This window comes from Centroberyx affinis, unplaced genomic scaffold, assembly GCF_046629955.1.
Source record: "Centroberyx affinis isolate AG114_WGS23_722 - 3 ecotype Tasmania unplaced genomic scaffold, CSIRO-AGI_Caff_v1 ptg009245l_1, whole genome shotgun sequence".
In the NCBI taxonomy this organism is placed as follows: domain Eukaryota; kingdom Metazoa; phylum Chordata; class Actinopteri; order Beryciformes; family Berycidae; genus Centroberyx; species Centroberyx affinis.
The window spans coordinates 37433-56622 of record NW_027284461.1 but is presented as its reverse complement, the minus strand read 5'-3'; the positions used below and the strand labels follow the sequence as shown (position 1 = coordinate 56622).

Genomic DNA, 19190 nt, shown 5'->3' with positions numbered 1-19190 from the left:
AAAATCTACATCACCTACTTAAAAATATTGTATTAAGTTAGAGGAAAAGAAGAAATCTTAAATTCATGTAAGAAATTGGGTCTTAACACACCTATAAAAAGTCAGATCAAATCACAATAAGGAAAAAAGATACACCTGTTGTATTTATATAATTAAACATTTTTACAGATATGTGTGTCAGGGGCTAGAGAAATGCCTATATATGTAGGGAGAGCCATCATGATACTACCTATATTTTTTATTTTAGAGAAAACGTTTGATCTCATACTCTTCATTCAGACCTATTCAGACACATAGATAAAAATGTATCTATGTGCCGATATGAAACATAGAAAAAAAGATTTGTGATGTTTTCTACCTTAATCCTCCTATAGGTTTTCTCTTGAGTGGGTAGTATGAGGTCAGGCATTCCCATGCGGGTGTGTACAGGGCCGTTTCAGCTATTTGGAGAGTAAATGCTCAAACATTGACAAAGGGTTTCTCCCATTCAGTGTCAACAGAGGCACTCCAAAACTTGTTCTGTCTTTGGATGGCATCGTAGGTTTTGTGGTTTCTGTCACTGAGAGGCAGGCATTTGTGGATGTTCTCTTCAAAGCAATTTTTTTTTACAGTTTAACCCACCTGTCTTCACAATTCATTATAGTCTGTTGTGTCTCTGGATAAATGTGTGAGCAGGACATAAAGTCTCAACTCTGTGTCATCTACATCTAATTTCCCTTTTGTTAATGTTTCACTGTCATAAGCGTGGATGAACACTCACTGGTTCATCCAACCAGGGGCCAGATGTACACACAAAAGAACGCATACGTCACTTTCCACACAGAAATTTCTATTTCCTTATGAGTCAGCTGAGTGTGACAGACCAGTGTGTTTTTTTGTTTTTTTTGTTTTTTTGTTTTTTTTTAGAACCTGTGATTTTAACATTAAAGAAGTTAGCAGTTTAGATTAACAAAAAAAAATATAAGGGATACAATATCTTTGACAGACTACTTAAAAATGCTATTCACTAATGCTTTTCTCAAAGAAAAGAAAGAAAAACAACAAAACAACAGAATTAAAGTAAGGATTAGCAGACATGACATTACAACACATGAGTAGCACTCGCATATTTCTAGAGAATTCATTTGATTAAAGAGGGACGACATTTTAATGGAACCTTTATGTTTTCATCACAATCAATAGTTTCATGTGACATTAATAGATCACTAGTAATAGTAATAGAACACTTTACAATAAGGGTACACTAAGTTAAGGGTTAGTTAATGCTTAATAAACATTAACTAACCCTTAACTTAGTGACCCTTATTGTAAAGTGTTACCAATAGATGTGTGCGTTAACAACTTTTTCTACAAATATGATTTTTATTCTAGCGCTCAGGTTTACATATTGTCATCCAAATCTTACAGTAATATGGGAATAACAATATTGTACATATCGGATCATGAATAAGACCTACTCATATGTAATCAATTAATAGACTGTTATGGCTCATAATATACAGTACTGTGCAAAAGTAAAGCGAAGATGCTTTCAAAAATAATTAAATGAAAAGTTTCTAACTATAAAAAAAATGTACTATAAAGAGCAGTCTACTGACACACTAATGCAGAAAAAAAATGAATAAACATCTAAGACACAATTTATATAAAAACTCTTGGGTGCCTAAGAGTTTTGCACAATGCTGTATATCGGTGCGTAATGATACAATGGAGAGAGCCGGTCTGAGTTTCTGTCCCATGATGATGGGCCAGACAAACTAGGTTAAACAGAGGTGTGTCGACATGCTCACTAATTGCGGGAGTGGAGTTGGGAGTAGGCCAGTGCACGTGCGCACAGTTCCACAACGATGCGTGAACATCTGAAGAAAACAGTGTATGCATGTTTCTCATTTTGTGCACACACACAGTTTTAGTTTTGAATCCCCCCAGTTTGATCCATCTAACCCCAGGAGTTTGTTGAAGTTTCTTGCAGTCGTTTCCTGGTGCTGTGAGCATGACAGCATGACGGCGCACTTCTGAATACCAGTACATTCAGATATTTCCTCCAACAAAGTCGACTTCCTTGTTCCCGCTGATCTTTGTCTGAATGGCTGAGGCCACATAAACAGGTAGGTCCTGTTTGCTCGTAGCGGAAGAATCCACGATTACACTCTCTTCATGGTCCTATGTATTTTTGGAAACCATTGCATTTGTGGAAGAACTGATACAATCATAGATGTACGGTGGCCCTGAGGGTCAAAACACAACAACATTTCATAAAACACAACAACATTTCACAAAACACAACAACATTTCATAAAACACAACATTTCATAAAACATTTCACAAAACACAACAACATTTCACAAAACACAACATTTCATAAAACACATTTCACAAAATACAACATTTCACAAAACACAACATTTCATAAAACACAGCATTTCAGAAAACACAACAACATTCTGAATTCTGAGTTTAAAGTCAGAATCCTGAGATTTAAGTCAGAATTCTGAGATTCTGAGATTTAAGTCAGAATTCTAAGCATAAAGTCAGAATTCTGAGTTCTGACTTTATTCTCAGAATTTTGACTTTATTCTCAGAACCTCAAAATTCTGACGTTATGCTCACAATTCTGACTACTATTCGTAGAATTCTGAGGTTAATCTCAGAACTCAAATAAAATTGCAAAACGTGGTCCCCTACATACAATCCAAACACTTGAGACTATCTAATAAAATGGACTGACATGGCTGGTGTTCATTTGGTGAGCTTCCACTTCAACCCCAGTGAGATGTCTGGAGCGATGTGGCAAGTTTGTGCCTAAGTGACTAACAAGTCTACCTGAGGGCTTATTGTTCGGAAGCCATTATGCAGATCATATTGTCAGTTCAGGAAAAGTATTGACTGGAAAATGGATAATAAGTTTCCTGCAGCCACACCCCAAGCCTCAGTTCTGTCCAGTCATTGCTGATGACATCGATCTGCAGCACATTTTTTCCTAGAACTGTATGATGTTTTGACGATACGGAAACCTGTTTCTCTCGTAGAAAGTTTCCATGTGTAAGGCCAGAAGTTCGTCGGAATACCATTGTTGGAATTTCACAGACCTTTCGAATTCATAAACCTCCGCCGCTTGCTAAATCTAAGATCTTTTTAAGTGCCGCATTGTGTCGTTTTGAGTCTTGAGTACTTCTTTAAACAGTTGCGAGACAAGAGAGGGTGCCAAGTCCGCGCAGCCTCCTGCAGCGAGGCAGGAATGCTGCCAAGTGAGCTTGTTTACCTCATTCCACTCTTGTGTAATTGCGATTCACGCTTAATCCCAGCACTACTGAGCGCTGTGTGTTTCCTTTGTAGCAGACGGAGATGCATGTGCTGATGGCCACTGGCGACTAAATGACAGGACGAGGCCCTTTTCATGACTTGCGGCGTTCAAGGCAATTGGTTTGCTGTACTGTTACTCTCTATATTGTCTAGGCCTAACGTATATGGGCCCATTAAACCAAAGTGTAACAGTGTTGCTCCTATCCACTAGCACAACGGTTCCCAAAAATGGGATACAGGGACCTCCAGGGGTCCTTGAGGGTAAAAACGAGGCAAAACGAGGAATACTTTAATTACCTCCGCCAAGGAGGTTATGTTTTCGGTTGTTTGTTTCTCTGCTAGCAGGATTACGGAAAAACTACTGGCCCGATTTTCATGAAACTTCGTGGAAGGGTGTAGCATGGGCCAAGGAAGAACCCATTCAAATTTGGAGCGGATCCGGATCCGACTCACGCACGAGCAATAATAGCACGAACCTTGGCGGAGGTCTGCGCTCTCTCTCTAGAGTGCCCTTCTAGTTTGCTTTTATTTCCCCTTCTAGCAGAAGCCACAAGAGTAACACACAACATGAGAATGTATGCGGGTGACTATTTTGTACATATAGGTTTCACTCTCCATACCTTTGCCTGCCCATCAGCAGTCTAGAAAGTTACGTAATTCTCTATCAAGTCATATCTAAGTACATGGGGGTACCTTAGGAAAAATCCTATCCAATGGGGGTCCTTGACGTGAAATAGCTTGGGAACCCCCTACTCTAGCACGCACCTAAATAGGAGTATGGATCAAACATAGCCGTGCAGAAACATGCACATGGGTCCTATCCGCCTATAGGATGTGTCTTTGGTTATAAAACAGTGGAACTTACTTTGTTCCACAGCTCTCTGCACAAAGGTTACACCAATACATCAGTATGCCAGTTGGGCCGATTGATCTGGGTTTCAGTGGACTGGGTTTCGATGGTCTGGGTTTCAATGGTCTCATGATGGTCTAAATGCTGTTTCAGAGGCTTTTCCACCCTGACAAGAATACAATTCTGGCAGAAACAGTGAATCCTAGTCATTTTTTGGTGGGAAAATTGTCACATTTTCGAAAACTATTTGTATTGACCCAAAAACCCATATCGGTCGACCCCAACTCTGCACTTCCCCATTGCTGTTTAAGATTAACAGACCTGGACGACTGTGAATAGCTAACTACTATCTTAACACTTGGCACCCATGGGCAACGTTGTACAATTGTTTCACCTTTTCCAGTGGTTTACGAGAGGTTGGCTCGCTTGATGTGCAGTGGTGACTTGGGGGCACTAGGCGTGTCTGCTGCCTGCAGGTAAGTGTGTAGGAACAGGTAGGTGTGTTGAACGGAGAGAGAGAGTGAGAGTGAGAGAGAGAGAGGTGTGTCTGTGTGGGTTGTGTTGTTTTTGTGCGAGGGAGGAGAAGAGGAGGTTATTTAAAGCGGAGTGGCTTCGGTGGCATGGACTTACCATGATGGCTGTCTGCAAACTGCTGTGTGTGGCGACTCTGCTCACTTTACTGACACACGGTAAGTAGCTCCTGCACCACCCTGCCTACAGTATACAGCTGAGTCAATGAAGGACTATTAGGTTTGGTGACCATAGTTTGAGAGGCTTCTCTGGAGCACACACTGGCTGTGGTGTCTGGGTATAGAGGCTAAAGTTCAGCTGGATGGCTCTTATTGCCTTCACAGTACATTCAGTGTTAAACTGCAGCAAACTAACCTTCAAGCGGAATCTATGGCAGTGAGAGATGGTAAAATGAGTTCATTGATTTAATTCACTGTTTTAGACAGGGTGCAATTTTTATTCATTTTGGGGATAATATAATAATAATAATTGCAGAAGAGGATTAGGGCCACGTGAAAATTTTATTTTTTGTTCTGAGATTAATGGTAACACTTTACAATAAGGGTCACTAAGTTAAGAGTTAGTTAATGCTTAATAAGGGTTAGTTAATGCTTAATACGCATTAACTAACCCTTAATTAACAGTTAACTAATGTGTAATTTACTGATGGTGTTCATGTTAACTAAGGTATTCATTTATACATTATTTAATAGTTTATAAAGATGACTATTAAATGATGTATAAATTAATACCTTAGTTAACATGAACACCATTAGTAAATGATTACCAGACACATTAGTTAACTGTTAATTAAGGGTTAGTTAATGCTTATTAAGCATTAACTAACCCTTAATTTAGTGACCCTTATTATAAAGTGTTACCAGATTAATTTTAGAATTCTGACTTTATTCTCAGAATTCTGAGATTAATCTCAGAACTCAAATACATTTTTCTCCTGGCCCTAATCCTCTTCCTCTGTAAATAATAAACTTCATGTGAATAACACAATAAAATAGGTTACACAAGAATAAAATAGCTAAAAACTAAAATTATAAAAGCCTTTAATTAATGGGTTATCATATCAATATTGTATGTGGGGCTCTACATGTCTGACTATACAATTTAGCATCTTTGGCTATCAGAGTGGATTAATGCACATATGATGAGGTGAATATGACAAAATCATCCTTGATTATATTTATGTATTTAATTTATTATATTTAAATATATAGATATTAATTTTTGAATTGTATTATTATATTTATTTAATTAATATGTTATATTTCTTGATGGTTCACTCAAGGCCTATATTTCATATTAATGGTGCATATTTGGGTCAAATTCTAACTGAATTGCATTAGCTATAATTCACAAGGCACTTTCAAAACTCCTGTGAAAACACCACAAACCAAACCAAGAACTGGTGCTTTTCAAACTGGGAAACACACAATATATTATAAGATGTTTGCCCAGCTCTGATGAATCATAGCAAATCAAACAAGGAACTAGTGTGGCATCCATAAATGTGGCATTAGAAGTGCTGTTCCTCACTGTACATGAATCAGGATTGGTGTAATAAGTTATCCATTGACACAGTTGACTCCACCATGCGAGACTTCAGCCATATCATACTTTTAACCTGCATGGGCTGTCAGGTACAGAAGAGGTGGACGGCATGGTGACTCACAGCAGGAAGGTCCTGGGTTCGAACCCCGGTTCGTCCCAGTGTGGAGTTTGCATGTTCTCCCCGTGTTTGTGTGGGTTTCCTCCCACCATTTAAGACATGTATGTTAGGGTTAGTACTCCTGTCAGTGCCCCTGACCAAGGCACTGGCAAAAGAACTAGAGTTGGTCCCCGGGCGCTGTACTGCAGCTGCCCACTGCTCCTACTGTGTGTATTAGGATGGGTCAAATGCAGAGGACAAATTTCCCCATGGGGATAATAAACTATACAAATACAAAGAGGATTAGGGCTACATGTGAAAAGTTTATTTGAGTTCTGAGTTTAAAATCAGAATTCTGAGAATAAAGTCAGAATTCTGATGTTAAAGTCAGAATTCTGAGTTTAAAGTCAGGACAAGGAATTCTGAGTTTTAAGTCAGAATTCTGACTTTATTCTCAGAATTCTGACTTAAAACTCAGAATTGAAGTCAGGACAAGGAGTGTGACTTAAAAGTCAGAATTCTGGCTTTATTCTCAGAATTCTGACTTTAATCTCTGAATTCTGACTTTAAACTCAGAACTCAAATACATTTTTCACATGTGGCCCTAATCCTCTTCCGTAGTACGGTGTAACACAGTAGGTGTGTATTTTGTATGGGAGTCAGGCTTTGCATAACTTGGGGCTTTGTCTGGAGGGCTAAAAAGTGAAATGTTTATATAAACATGTTTTGCATGGCAAACTCCAGTCATAAAGGCACAGCTACAGTGAAGAAGAGAGAGAGAGAGAGAGAGAGAGAATAGAGGAAAAACCTGCTAAAATATGTCAGTATGAATAAATGACCACTGATGTGTCACAGGGGAAATGTAGCAGTCCTGTGCTTGTGACATAATCGTTTCCTTCAGGTCATTACAGGAGTTGGGTAAGCAGCTCAGTAAAATGATTCCCATTCTACCTGTCAGTCAATCACTGTGCTACCATGGTGTCATCAGGAATTGCTGTCATTATCGCTCCAAGGAATGTATGCAGTAGGTGGGGGTTACTAAAAGTGAACAAGACCCTTTGGAAAGATTATGAAATAGTTTGAAATTCTATGAGCAGGTCAAGGTGTCCCCTCCTCGTTTTGATCATTCAAATTCAAATATACTTTATTTATCCCCAGGGGGGGCAATTTGAAGAAGGACAACAAAACAGCACACATTCATCATACAGTACACATACAAAATAGAAATTAGATAAATGAGTGAAATGAATAAATACATAAAATATTACAAATTTTCTCCTATTTGTAGTGCAAGTGGGGCTTCTGAGACGCATTCCTGAAAGCATCAATACAAAAGATTTGTGTAAGACATGTAACGGATCATTAATGATAGCATATGCTTTCTTGAGGGTCTGTTTAGAGCAGTGGTTCTCAACGTGGGGTCCGGGGACCACCAACGGTCCTTGAGGGGGTTCCAGGGGGTCCCCAGCAAATTGCTGAATTGTTAAACTTCACCATTATTTCATTTACAAGAAGTTAGAGAATTAGAGAATAGAAGAATGACTGTCTTGATCATAGTTTCACTGTTATCTCTCTACCTACAAAACAAATTCTCATCAAATGGGGGTCTGTGGCCTTAATGTGGACTAAATTAGGGGTCCTTGATATGAAAAAGGTTGAGAATCACTGGTTTAGAGTTCACCTGTGCAAGGCATCTCTGTGTTTCGCCAATCATTTTTGAACTAATATTGAGAACTCGTTGCAGTTGGTTCCTGTCTTTTTGACTGAGGGATTGTCATTATTACAGATATCCAAGGGTGGGAGATCTGTCGTTGTAGATACTGTCAATGGATGCCACTTCAGAGAGTCATAGTGACCTTGCATTCTTAAAAAGTCCTTTTAACACTGCAACTGTGTTACGTTGCTTATAACAACATATGTTATGTTAAAATGTGTTGTCATGTTTTATGTGTCAGGTGTTGAAAAGTAACACAATACGCGTTGTCCCAAAGAAGACACAGATATGTTAAAAATGCTCTTACATTGCGACACACAGTCATCATGGAAACTGGGGATTTTCGAGTGGAGCTTATTTCCTGTCAGGCCAGAAAAACCTACTCTGGACAATGCGGGTATTTTCAAGGCTAGAGTTGTGTGAAAACATGTTATTACCTTTCTTGGACAAGCTGTAAAACCAGTTTTATCAAATGGCAGCTGCCACGCGGCTAAACAATCAGCAGATAATCCATTAAGATGACATCACATACCAGGTAACAGTCTGTAACAGGGAAGTTAAGGGAATCCTGGACTTGTTTTTAAGGCATAAGCTACCAGTCAAGACGCATTGGTCATTTTCAATTGGCAGGACTAAATAAATGTGTAGTGTATTTGGTGTTATTATTATGACAAAAGTACACCAACCATGTGATTAATCAATATTAGAATGCATGTGATATGAATATTATTTGGCTTGCATGTAAAATGCTGCCTGCTCTTACATGCTGCTTACTTGGTGTTTGTCAATGTAGGGGAAGAATAAGCTTCACCCTTGTGGGTCAAAATGAATGAGCAAAGGTTCAAGAGTCTTCCGTGGATTCTTTATTCAGACAAGCATGGTTCAGTTCAGTGTTCCAGATAAGCCTATAACAAAGAAGTGACAAAGAAGTGAAGCTTTTATACACTAGACTAAACAAAAACATACATCTCGGCATAAAGCCAAACCCATAGTTCAGATTTCTTGGCTCAAAGCCCAAAACCTCACCTAATATGGGACACAAGGAAACACACGTATGAATAGCATAAACTATTATTCACCTATAAGAACACTCCAAATCATTTCATAACCATATATAGCACACGTGCACGCATACATGCACTGATTACCTCACCATGGTATGTAGAGAAAAAATGACACTCTACTCTGAGAACAAAGAACAAAAGAATAGAGTGTGTTATTCATATAAAAAAAACACGGTATTCATTTTATTTCTTACATCTATCTGTACTGTATCTGCATCCGTACATATAGACGCATGTTGTGTTTTTATATGTACTTTTAACTTTAGTTTCTGGCTAATAACATCTGGCCACAGGGACTACAGTTGAAAATTAGCCAGTTGGCTAACACTGGCACATTTACCCTCGGGTCAATTCATGTGCACTGTCCCTGTTCAAAAATAAATAAATGAATGAATGAATGAATGACCCGCTATAGCTACCTGGAAAGATGTCAAATTCCGAAGTTCATTGGCTGTGATCTGTCTGCTGCGAGAACAGCCTGACATGAAATGATGTTTGACAATCCTCCATTGTATAAACGAACAAAATTCATTAAACTGAGTAATTTGGAATGGAATTTCTCAAAAAGACATTCCATTAAGATGAGATTTTGCGTACAGAGGCTGGTGTTGCGGGCACATGTTTGCAGCTGTTGCACATGTTTTAATTACAACCCCCATACTTATTCCGGAAACGGGAAAATAGTTTGGGTGGGAATTCCCGGGACAACGTTTCCTGGTGTTAGCTTACACCCTATTGGCGGCTGTTAGCAAAGAATGACATAGGCTTCTCTGGTGATATTTTATGTCCTGGACCATAATGACAGCTACCAATTACTCTGTTGTCACAATAAACAACAAATAATTACATTAACGATGGAAGTAACAAATTATGTAAAAAAAAAAAAAAACTAATTTCGTTACTATAATTGAGTAGCTTTTTTGTGTATTTTTTTTTATGTCTTTTCTGAAGTCAGTAATTTTACTTAAGTAAGTTTTGACTTAGGTCTGTTTTATAGCCTTGTCATAAGTATTGCATCAGAAAACTGGCCAATCGTTAATTGTATCTGCATCAAACCTATGTTAAGTTGACTAACTGTAAAATGAAATGCTCAAATTATCAATGAGCTCAGTTAAAATTAGCCAAAAAGCTATCCAGCAGTATTGGTTTGTGTTAGCCTTGTAGTTCGCATACATCAATAAAGTAACATTATTGAATGATGGGGATTGGCATTTTCTCTGTTATCTTAATGACCAATCATATAATGACATGAATTTTGAATTCTTATTTTATAATGCTCAACATAGTCTATAAAACACATATAATATTACATCACTGTCCTCTCCTCCTTTTTGCATTGTAAAAAAACTTTTACTCTGGGTACATTTTAGATGAGTTTCTTTTTACTTTAACATAAGTAGATTTTTACACAACTACTAATGCCTAAGTGAAATTTCAGCAAAGTAGCACTACTTGTACTTGAGTAGGGTATTTTGGTTCTTCCACCCCTGCTATACAACATAACTCTGTAATAATGTGATGTTTATTTTCAGCACATCCTTGTCTACTGAGGAGCAACATATCTTGTGTTACTTTTCAGATATGCTACTATTGACACATCTATCATGTATTGTATGCTGCTGGAAATGGCACTGTCCTTTTTATCGTTTGGGAAGGCTTTGCAAAATTATTATAAATCATTATTATAAAATTCTCATTTTAAGTGCTTATTGTTTTCTGTTTTTCAGAGTCTCGCTCACAATTTGATGGTAAGTCAAAGTTTCTATTTTTTAACTTCTAATTTCTAGTTTATAGAAAATCCTTCCTTGTTTACTTCCCTTCTCATTCCCAGTTCTGAGCAGATAGCAAGTCATTTCCTATTGGTTGCCCATGTTAGCATAACTGATGAGTGTTTAAGACTTTAAGAACTGACACATTTGAAACACTTTGGTGGGACTGTGGTTAGACAGGAGTCTTGACAGGTTCATTATATAAGTGGTTCTCAACGTGGGGTCCGGGGTCCACCAGGGGTCCTTGAGGGGGTTCCAGGGGGCCCCCAGCAAATTGATGAATTGTTAAACTTCACCATTATTTAATTTACAAGAAGTTAACATAATTAGAGAATGTAGAAGAACAACTGATTTGGTCATAGTTTCACTGTTATCTCTCTACCTACAATACAGATAATCAGGGAATTCTGGACAAAATCATATCTAACAATAAATATATTCTCATATTTGGATCCGAGAGGCAATATCCCATCAAATGGGGGTCCTAATGTGGACTAAATTAGGGGTCCTTGCTATGAAAAAGGTTGAGAATCACTGCATTATACGGTTAAGAGTAGGCTACTGCTCTCAGAGCCAGAATCCCAATAGTCTTAAAAGAACAAGCAGAGGCACTGAAACATCTAAACTGAGTCTAACACACACACCATTATGGTCACACACATTCACACTTTTTTTTTTTTTTTTTTTTTTACTCTCTCTTAGTGTGCGGTCAGCCTCCTCTGAACACCAGGATAGTGGGAGGACAGCCGGCCCCTCCAGGGAGCTGGCCCTGGCAGATCAGTCTGCACAGATTTGGGAGACACATCTGTGGAGGATCTCTCATTAACAACGAATGGGTGCTGACTGCTGCTCACTGCTTATCAAGGTGAGTTATCGATGGAATTTGTCTCTGTGTTTAAGAATCTCCAAATTTTTCTGGATTTGAAAATATAAAAAATGAGGAATTTTATTGATGTTTGGTCCATTTTCTCCTCAGTACTACAAACTGGGGATTTCACATGTAGAAACTTGTGTATGTAATTGTCCTCAAATTTCTATGGCATTGATATAGTTGGTTATTGAAGGGTATAGTACAACATCTACACCTCCGTTCATCCTCAAGAAATTCTTGAATCATTATTTGTACATTTTGGAAAGCCATCCACACTGTTGCCTACTTCTTGGTCTTGAATAGGTCTCGATTTGGTCTCTGTCTTGACTTCACTGGACTTGGAATTGACTACAGCCCTGCTTATCGTGTCTTTTTTTTTTTTAAATTCCTCTCCCTCAGCACCAATACAGCAAGCTATCTCGTTTATCTGGGTCGCCAGAATCAAGAAGGATCCAACCCCAACGAGGTGTCTCGGACGTTAACACGGATCATCCTTCATCCCGACTACAACGACGTCCCTAACAACAACGACGCCGGTCTTCTGAGGCTCTCCGCACCGGTGACTTTCACCGACTTCATCCGTCCGGTCTGCCTGGCGGCGTCAGAGAGCACCTTCTTCGCTGGCGTTGACAGCTGGGTCACCGGCTGGGGCAGCATTAGAAGCGGTGGTGGGTAATAAAGCCGCATTCACACTGGGCTCATAGATGGGGAAACTGGAATATGTAATGTAACAGATTAGATGCTATTGTGGGTCTGTATTCTCACGAGAAAAGGGACTGCAGTTGTACTAACTTCTTATATGCCCATAATGGTTAATATCGCCCACAATCCTCTGATCCAAAATGCCATCAGAGAGCAAAAGGGAGCAAAGGGGACCTGTGATGTCTGTAATACTTCTTTAAGTTCTGTTCCCAAACTGAGGAGATGTTTGTGCTATTCAATTCTGTGTTCAATTTGTTTTGGACAAGCCAAATTAATTTAGTTTGCTTGTTTGATTTAAAGGGGAGCAACTGCCAGTATTTGGAAACTGATAATTGAGGTGTGCCAGACTTGCTGATGTAGTTGCAATTCCTACTTGTCACCAGTAGAGGTCAAAAGAAGTCATAGATGAATCAATGCCCCTTTAAAGGAATAGTTCACCCAAAAATGAAAATTCTGTCATCATCTACTCACCCTCATGCCAGTTGAAACACAGGTGAAGTTTGTCCATATAACACACAGGGAGGCTGCAGCACAACTCCATAGCAGCCTTCTCCAAAACAACTGAAGTCAGTGGGGACCAGTTCTTCAGAGTTCCAAAAAGACCTACAGTATATTTACACCATCATTTAGTGCAAATCTTAACTACAGCTGATTGATTTGCAACAAATAATGGTGTATAGGTCTTTCTATTCAAAGTGTGATTGTTTGGCTGTTTTTGTTTTGGAACTCTAAAGAACAGGTCCCCATTGACTTCAGTTGTTTTGGAGAAGGCTGCTACCAAGTTGTGCTGGCAACCTCCCTGTGTGTTATATGGACTAACAAATTTCACCTGTGTTTCATTTGGCATGAGGGCGAGTAGATGATGACAGAATTTTCATTTTTGGGTGAACTATTCCTTTAAGCCAATAGTCAATTGTCTGTGATTGAACACATTTTTACACACATTTGATTTAAAGTGTATCTCACCATAAGTGTTATTCAACAAACTGAATTTGTGTCTCCCTAGTTCCACTCCCTTCCCCACAAGAACTTCAGGAGGTGGAAGTGCCAATTGTGGGGAACCGACAGTGTAACTGCGACTACGGAGTGGGCTCCATCACCAGCAACATGATCTGTGCCGGGTTGCGTGCCGGAGGGAGGGACTCCTGCCAGGTGATCATTTGAACGCCCCGCCTTGTCCTTGGATTTCACCTCCTGCAAACATCTGTCCCGCTAACACACACCGAATCTTTCTTTCCCTACAGGGGGATTCAGGCGGTCCGATGATGAGCAAACAGGACGGCCGCTGGATCCAGTCTGGAATTGTGAGTTTTGGTCAGGGTTGCGCCCTGCCCGAGTTCCCAGGGGTCTACGCCAGAGTGTCCCAGTTTCAGACCTGGATCAACAGCCAGATCTCCAGCAGCCAGCCGGGCTTCGTTACCTTCAGGTCCACTGGGACTGACAGTGACTTAAGCGTCACCTGTCCCGGCCTGCCGCCACCTCCAACCACCGTCCCCCCGACTACCACAGCCAGCCGTGAGTGACTGCCATACTGCCATCATGAAAGTAATTGTTGCAAAACCTCCAGACTGTGCAAGAACGCAGGTTTAAATCTTTCGTCGTCCATCTTTTCCGTTGCTTTTCAGCCGTGTTCTGCGGCAACGCCCCCTTGAACCCACGTATCGGCGGAGGAAGTTTGGTGGCGACGGCGGGCGTGTGGCCGTGGATGGCGAGCTTACAGAAGAATGGAACTCACGTGTGTGGCGGGACTCTGGTGGCGGTGGACTACGTGCTGAGCAGTGCCAGCTGCTTCTCAAGGTAAGACACCATGGAGTCACAGTGAAATCTCCGGTGGTTTTAGCCATGCTAGCCCTTTTGGCACAGGATCAGTATTATCAGGGGAGCTCTGTCTTCACCACAATTTGGATTTTTTACTTTACAAATTACAGACATGGCATATTCGCACAAAATTAAAATCACAGATGATCTCCGCAGTCATTACAAATCACTGGACATCCCCAGGTGATATTAATCCCATGCAAATAAGTCTTTTAACTGCAGTTTTGCATGTAATTTCTGTCAGGTCTTCACCGCCTCCACTTACCATAATATTACTGAGGCCTGCCAAAGTCATACTGTAGACTTGGTCAATGACTTAAACAGCACTTGCCAAGCTATACTCTCTTGCTCTTTTCAAAGATAAAGTGAAACCGATAAATTACAAGTCTTCTGGGACTTTTTGAAAGACCTTAGACCTATGTCAAAGTTTTTTCAGAGGTTTCAATAGGTGGAGCGCCCCTCACTTGGTTCATTTTATCTCCCCCAGTTCACCCAATGCCTCTGAATGGACTGTGATCTTGGGTCGCTTGAACCAAAACGGATCCAACCCCTTTGAAGTGACACTTCGTGTGACAAACATCACCATGAGCAATCTGACTGGGACCAACGTAGCAGTTCTGCATCTGACCACCATGCCCACCCTGTCTAACTACATCCAGCCGATCTGCCTGGATACTGGAGTAACCTTCACTGCTGGCACCACATGCTGGGTAGCTGGCTGGGGCGCGGGAGAAGGAGGGGGTGAGTCCATAACCAGGTCTAAGTTTTAGTTCTACAAACATTTCTCGGAGGCAGTGCCACTCTCAAGGCAACAATAATCTCATTGGTTGAGTTAAATATAAATAAAAAATATGAATGGCAATAACTTATTTTTTCATTCATTCATGACTATGACACTCATGCACGGTCAGCAGCTAGCCAATCTCGGAACCCATCGTCTATCGGTCTGATGACGATTAGACTCTGGGGGCGACGGCCAATATTTCGGGGTTTCCGGTGTAGCCAGCGGACATCCGGGCCAAGACCTCTTCTGTACGCCGGTCATTGTTTACAGTCCGATCAGCAACTTGAGACGCGAGAATGGAGTTGGAGTTGAGAGACGACGTCTCATATGCAGATATCTGTTTATAGAGATTAGCCGAAATGTCTACTGGACCTAAAATACCTACAAAAAGTATCAATGTTTGTATATTGTGTGGAGAAACGTTCCACTCTCGCGTCTTAAGTTGATAATTGGACTGTAGAGTCTAATCGTCGTTAGACCGATAGACGATGGGTTCAGAGATTGGCAGCTAGCTAACTAGCTTACCTAGATAGCTATTGGCTAGTATGGCTAGCTTGAACTTGGAAGGTCAACTAGCCTATCTAACCTAAATAACTTAGTAGCCTATAGCTACATTGCATTTTTTCAGTTGGTAGAAGAGTGCTAGGGCTTCATAATATTAGCTTCCTCCGCTCTTTGCCTTGTCTTTTTCACTGGGATTCTGTCTAACTGTGTTGCAAACTGTCTTCCCAGGAAAGTAGCTTTTGGCTGCTCAAAAAGTCAATCAAAGTCGGCAGATGATGGGCCAGTTATCACACCTCATAAAATAGATTAGATAAGCAAGTAGTGCAGATGTACATGCAGTATCAGCCACAGGCTATCGATTTGTCGCCATATTCTCCAGGATTTAACACATTAACATTGTTCCCCATGGTCTGAAAAAGTAGAGTAACTAGATTTTGTTGCTAGTCGCTTTTGAGAAATTAAGTCGCTGGGGGGGTCTGAAAAGTTGCTAAATCTAGTGATAAAGTCGCCAAGTTGGCAACATTACTTAGCCAGAAAACTGTGGTTCTTTGGCTCCGCCCATTGAGGTTTAACTCAACCAATGAAATTATTTCTGCCTCCAGAGCAGCTCTGGCTCCAAGAAATGTTTAACTAAAACTCCAATCTAGATAAAGGCAAAAATGGAATTGTGAGAATGGTGTACATCACATGTGCTATAATATTTTTTCATACCTTGTTGTATTTGGACCATTGTGACAAGTTTTTGTCACCAATAATTTGGTAGATGATGTGTGCACCTTTAGTGTGCTGCAATCTGGTTCTGATGCAGGCGTCTCACTCCTAGCCATTTACCTTTTGTTTCCCCCCGGCCACAGAGGAACAAGTTCTGCAGGAGTTCCAGACCTCCGTGGTGGATTGTGGGAACGCGTCGTCGAGTGACAACATCTGTACAGGAGCTGTGACACTGCAGCAGGTACGAAGTGTTGTCCACCACCTGTTGGTGTGTCTTTCCTTTTCAGCAGGGTATCGGCAGATCCTTATGAAGTCAGAAAGTCTTAAATTATCTAAATGTTAGGCATTGAAAAAGTATTAAAATGTCTTAAATACAGTAAATAGAGGTCTTCATTTTTATGTATTACAGGTTTATTTTTAATTATACTAGCGTTCCACAACTTTCATTAGCTATGTTCAACCAGAAATGGGCTGGTTTTGCCAACTTTTTTTTCTTTGTTTTTAAATTGGTCGGTAACACTTTACAATAAAGGTACACTAAGTTAAGGGTTAGTTAATGCTTAATACGCCTTAACTAACCCTTAACTTATTATTTGGTTGACTTTGCATTAAGCATTAACTAACTACCCTGTTAGTTAATGTTAATAAGCATTAACTAACAGTTAATTAATTAACAGTTAACTAATGTGTAATTTACTAATGGTGTTCATGTTAACTAAGGTATTAATTTATACATTATTTAATAGTCATCTTTATAAACTATTAAATAATGTATAAATTAATACCTTAGTTAACATGAACACCATTAGTAAATGATTACCAGACACATTAGTTAACTGTTAATTAAGGGTTAGTTAATAAGCATTAACTAACCCTTAATTAATGTTCCCTTATTGTAAAGTGTTACCAATTGGTCTTAGAACCAAATCCAGGAAGTATTATAAAAGGTCTTAAAAAGCCTTTAATGTGGGCTTTCCGAAACGTGCTGATACGCTGTTCACGCAAAGACCCCAACCTTGTCGGTTCTGTTCTATTCAGGGCGATGCTGGAGGTCCTCTGATGTGTAAGCGGGGCGACTCTTGGACCCAGGCGGCGGTCTTAACAGTCGACAGCGTTCGGACCCGAGCAAACGGCTCTTCGCCGATGGTCTTCACCAGGACGAGCCGCTTCGATTCCTTCCTCGCACGGACAGTGGGGAGCTTCTTATCTCCAGCTCCCAACACCAGCGGCGGCAACGTCACCAACACCACGACCCCGGCCCCCGCCACCACCGCCGCCACCACCACCACCACCAGCGGATACTCTCCTCTTCACGCTCCCTTCTTTTTCTTCCTTGTCTCCTCCATGTGCCTCCTCCTGTCCTTCTTATAGGAACTTTCAATCGTATTCCATCTTTTTTTTACATGTGGAGGGCATTCCGGTTTTATGAACAAGCATATTTTGAAGGAGCTGAGGAATACCGGGATCTGAAATGAGTTGGCAGTGAGAAGGCACTTTAGCGTGGTGTTACAGTGTTCCACTGTACCATCAGAGAGGCGTGGTCCTGTCAATCATCTATCTCATACAAATGAAGGGGTACTGTAATTTGCTCTGTAATGACATAGCACTTACGGCCAACACTGTCCTATTTAACCTGTAAATACTCATGCTGCTCTATAAATGGAAAATTTGTTGGTTTTGTTGATGATAAGTTTCCCTTTCTTGCCAGGTATCGTCATGAAATAAAACTATTCTGTAAATAATAATATACAGTATGTGAAGGTGTATGACGAGTTTCCCACTTGCCACTTTGTGTGGTTGATTCCATTAAATTGTTTGTTATACTGTGACCCAACATGTTCTGCCTTCCAGTTTTATTTTTGCGGCCTAACAATGAATCAAATGGTGAATGGCTCTAGTAGGGCTGGGCAATATATTGATATTATATCGATATCGTGATATGAGACTAGATGTCGTCTTAGATTTTGGATATGGTAATATGGTGATATGGCATAAGTGTCTTTTCCTGGTTTTAAAGGCTGCATTACAGTAAAGTGATGTCATTTTCTGAACTTACCAGACTGTTCTAGCTGTTCTATTATTTGCCTTTACCCACTTAGTCATTATATCCACATTACTATCTCATTGTATAAATATTTTGTGAAAGCACCAATAGTCATCCCTACAATATTGTCGCAATATATCGATATCGAGGTATTTGGTCCAAAATATTGTGATATTTGATTTTGTCCATATCGCCCAGCCCTAGGCTCTAGCCTTTAAAATATTAACCGACTGACGTTCTGTGCTGAGCTGCAGTATCACCTCCCAGCTTTCCCTCTCATGTATGTGCCTAATAAATACTTTCATGTACAGCTGCGATAATCCAAAGCTGCAAAAACATGACGAAATGTTCAAACACTTACAAACTTTTGACACGTTTTCAGGATCTGAGGAGCATCGGGATCTGAACTGGGCAGTCGGTAGTGAGAAAACTGTTTTAGTGTGTTATTGTAGTTGTCAACTCTCAGCTTTCTCTGTCATACATGTGGGAAAAATGCCAAGCGTGTTCTGCAAGGTCTCACATTTCAGCTGACAAGCACTTAGAGGAAAGATGTAGATGTTGTTTTACCTTCACACTCCAATACCCCTATTATACACTAACAAGTAAATACTTAAGTAGGACATGCAGTCAAATGTAGTGTCTGAATCATATGGTATTATGTCATTAACCATGGTTGAAGAGAAAGGAGGCATGCACTGTACCGGCACCCATTTTCTTCAGGAGTCCTAGAACCAACATTAAAGGGACTGACAATCCAGTTTAAAAAATCTTTTTATTTGATATCACTTGTGTGGATGATCTTACTCATCCTCCGAGATTTTAGCAGTCTTAAAATTCAATAACTATTCAAACCGGACACCTATTTAATAAAACTTTGCCCCAG

At 40.1% G+C, this 19190-nt stretch overlaps 1 protein-coding gene across 1 annotated transcript; it reads left to right on the top strand.

Moving 5' to 3' along the window:
* Window positions 1-4698: 4698 nt before the first annotated feature.
* LOC139640372 (polyserase-2) lies at window positions 4699-18099 on the top strand. Its single transcript, XM_071514565.1, has 10 exons — window positions 4699-4842; window positions 10832-10852; window positions 11576-11738; window positions 12144-12412; window positions 13453-13598; window positions 13691-13961; window positions 14072-14243; window positions 14752-15005; window positions 16407-16504; window positions 17302-18099. Exons 1-10 carry the CDS (start codon window positions 4785-4787, stop codon window positions 17632-17634), a joined length of 1785 nt encoding a protein of 594 aa, XP_071370666.1. The 5' UTR covers window positions 4699-4784; the 3' UTR covers window positions 17635-18099.
* The last annotated feature ends 1091 nt before the right edge of the window (window positions 18100-19190 follow it).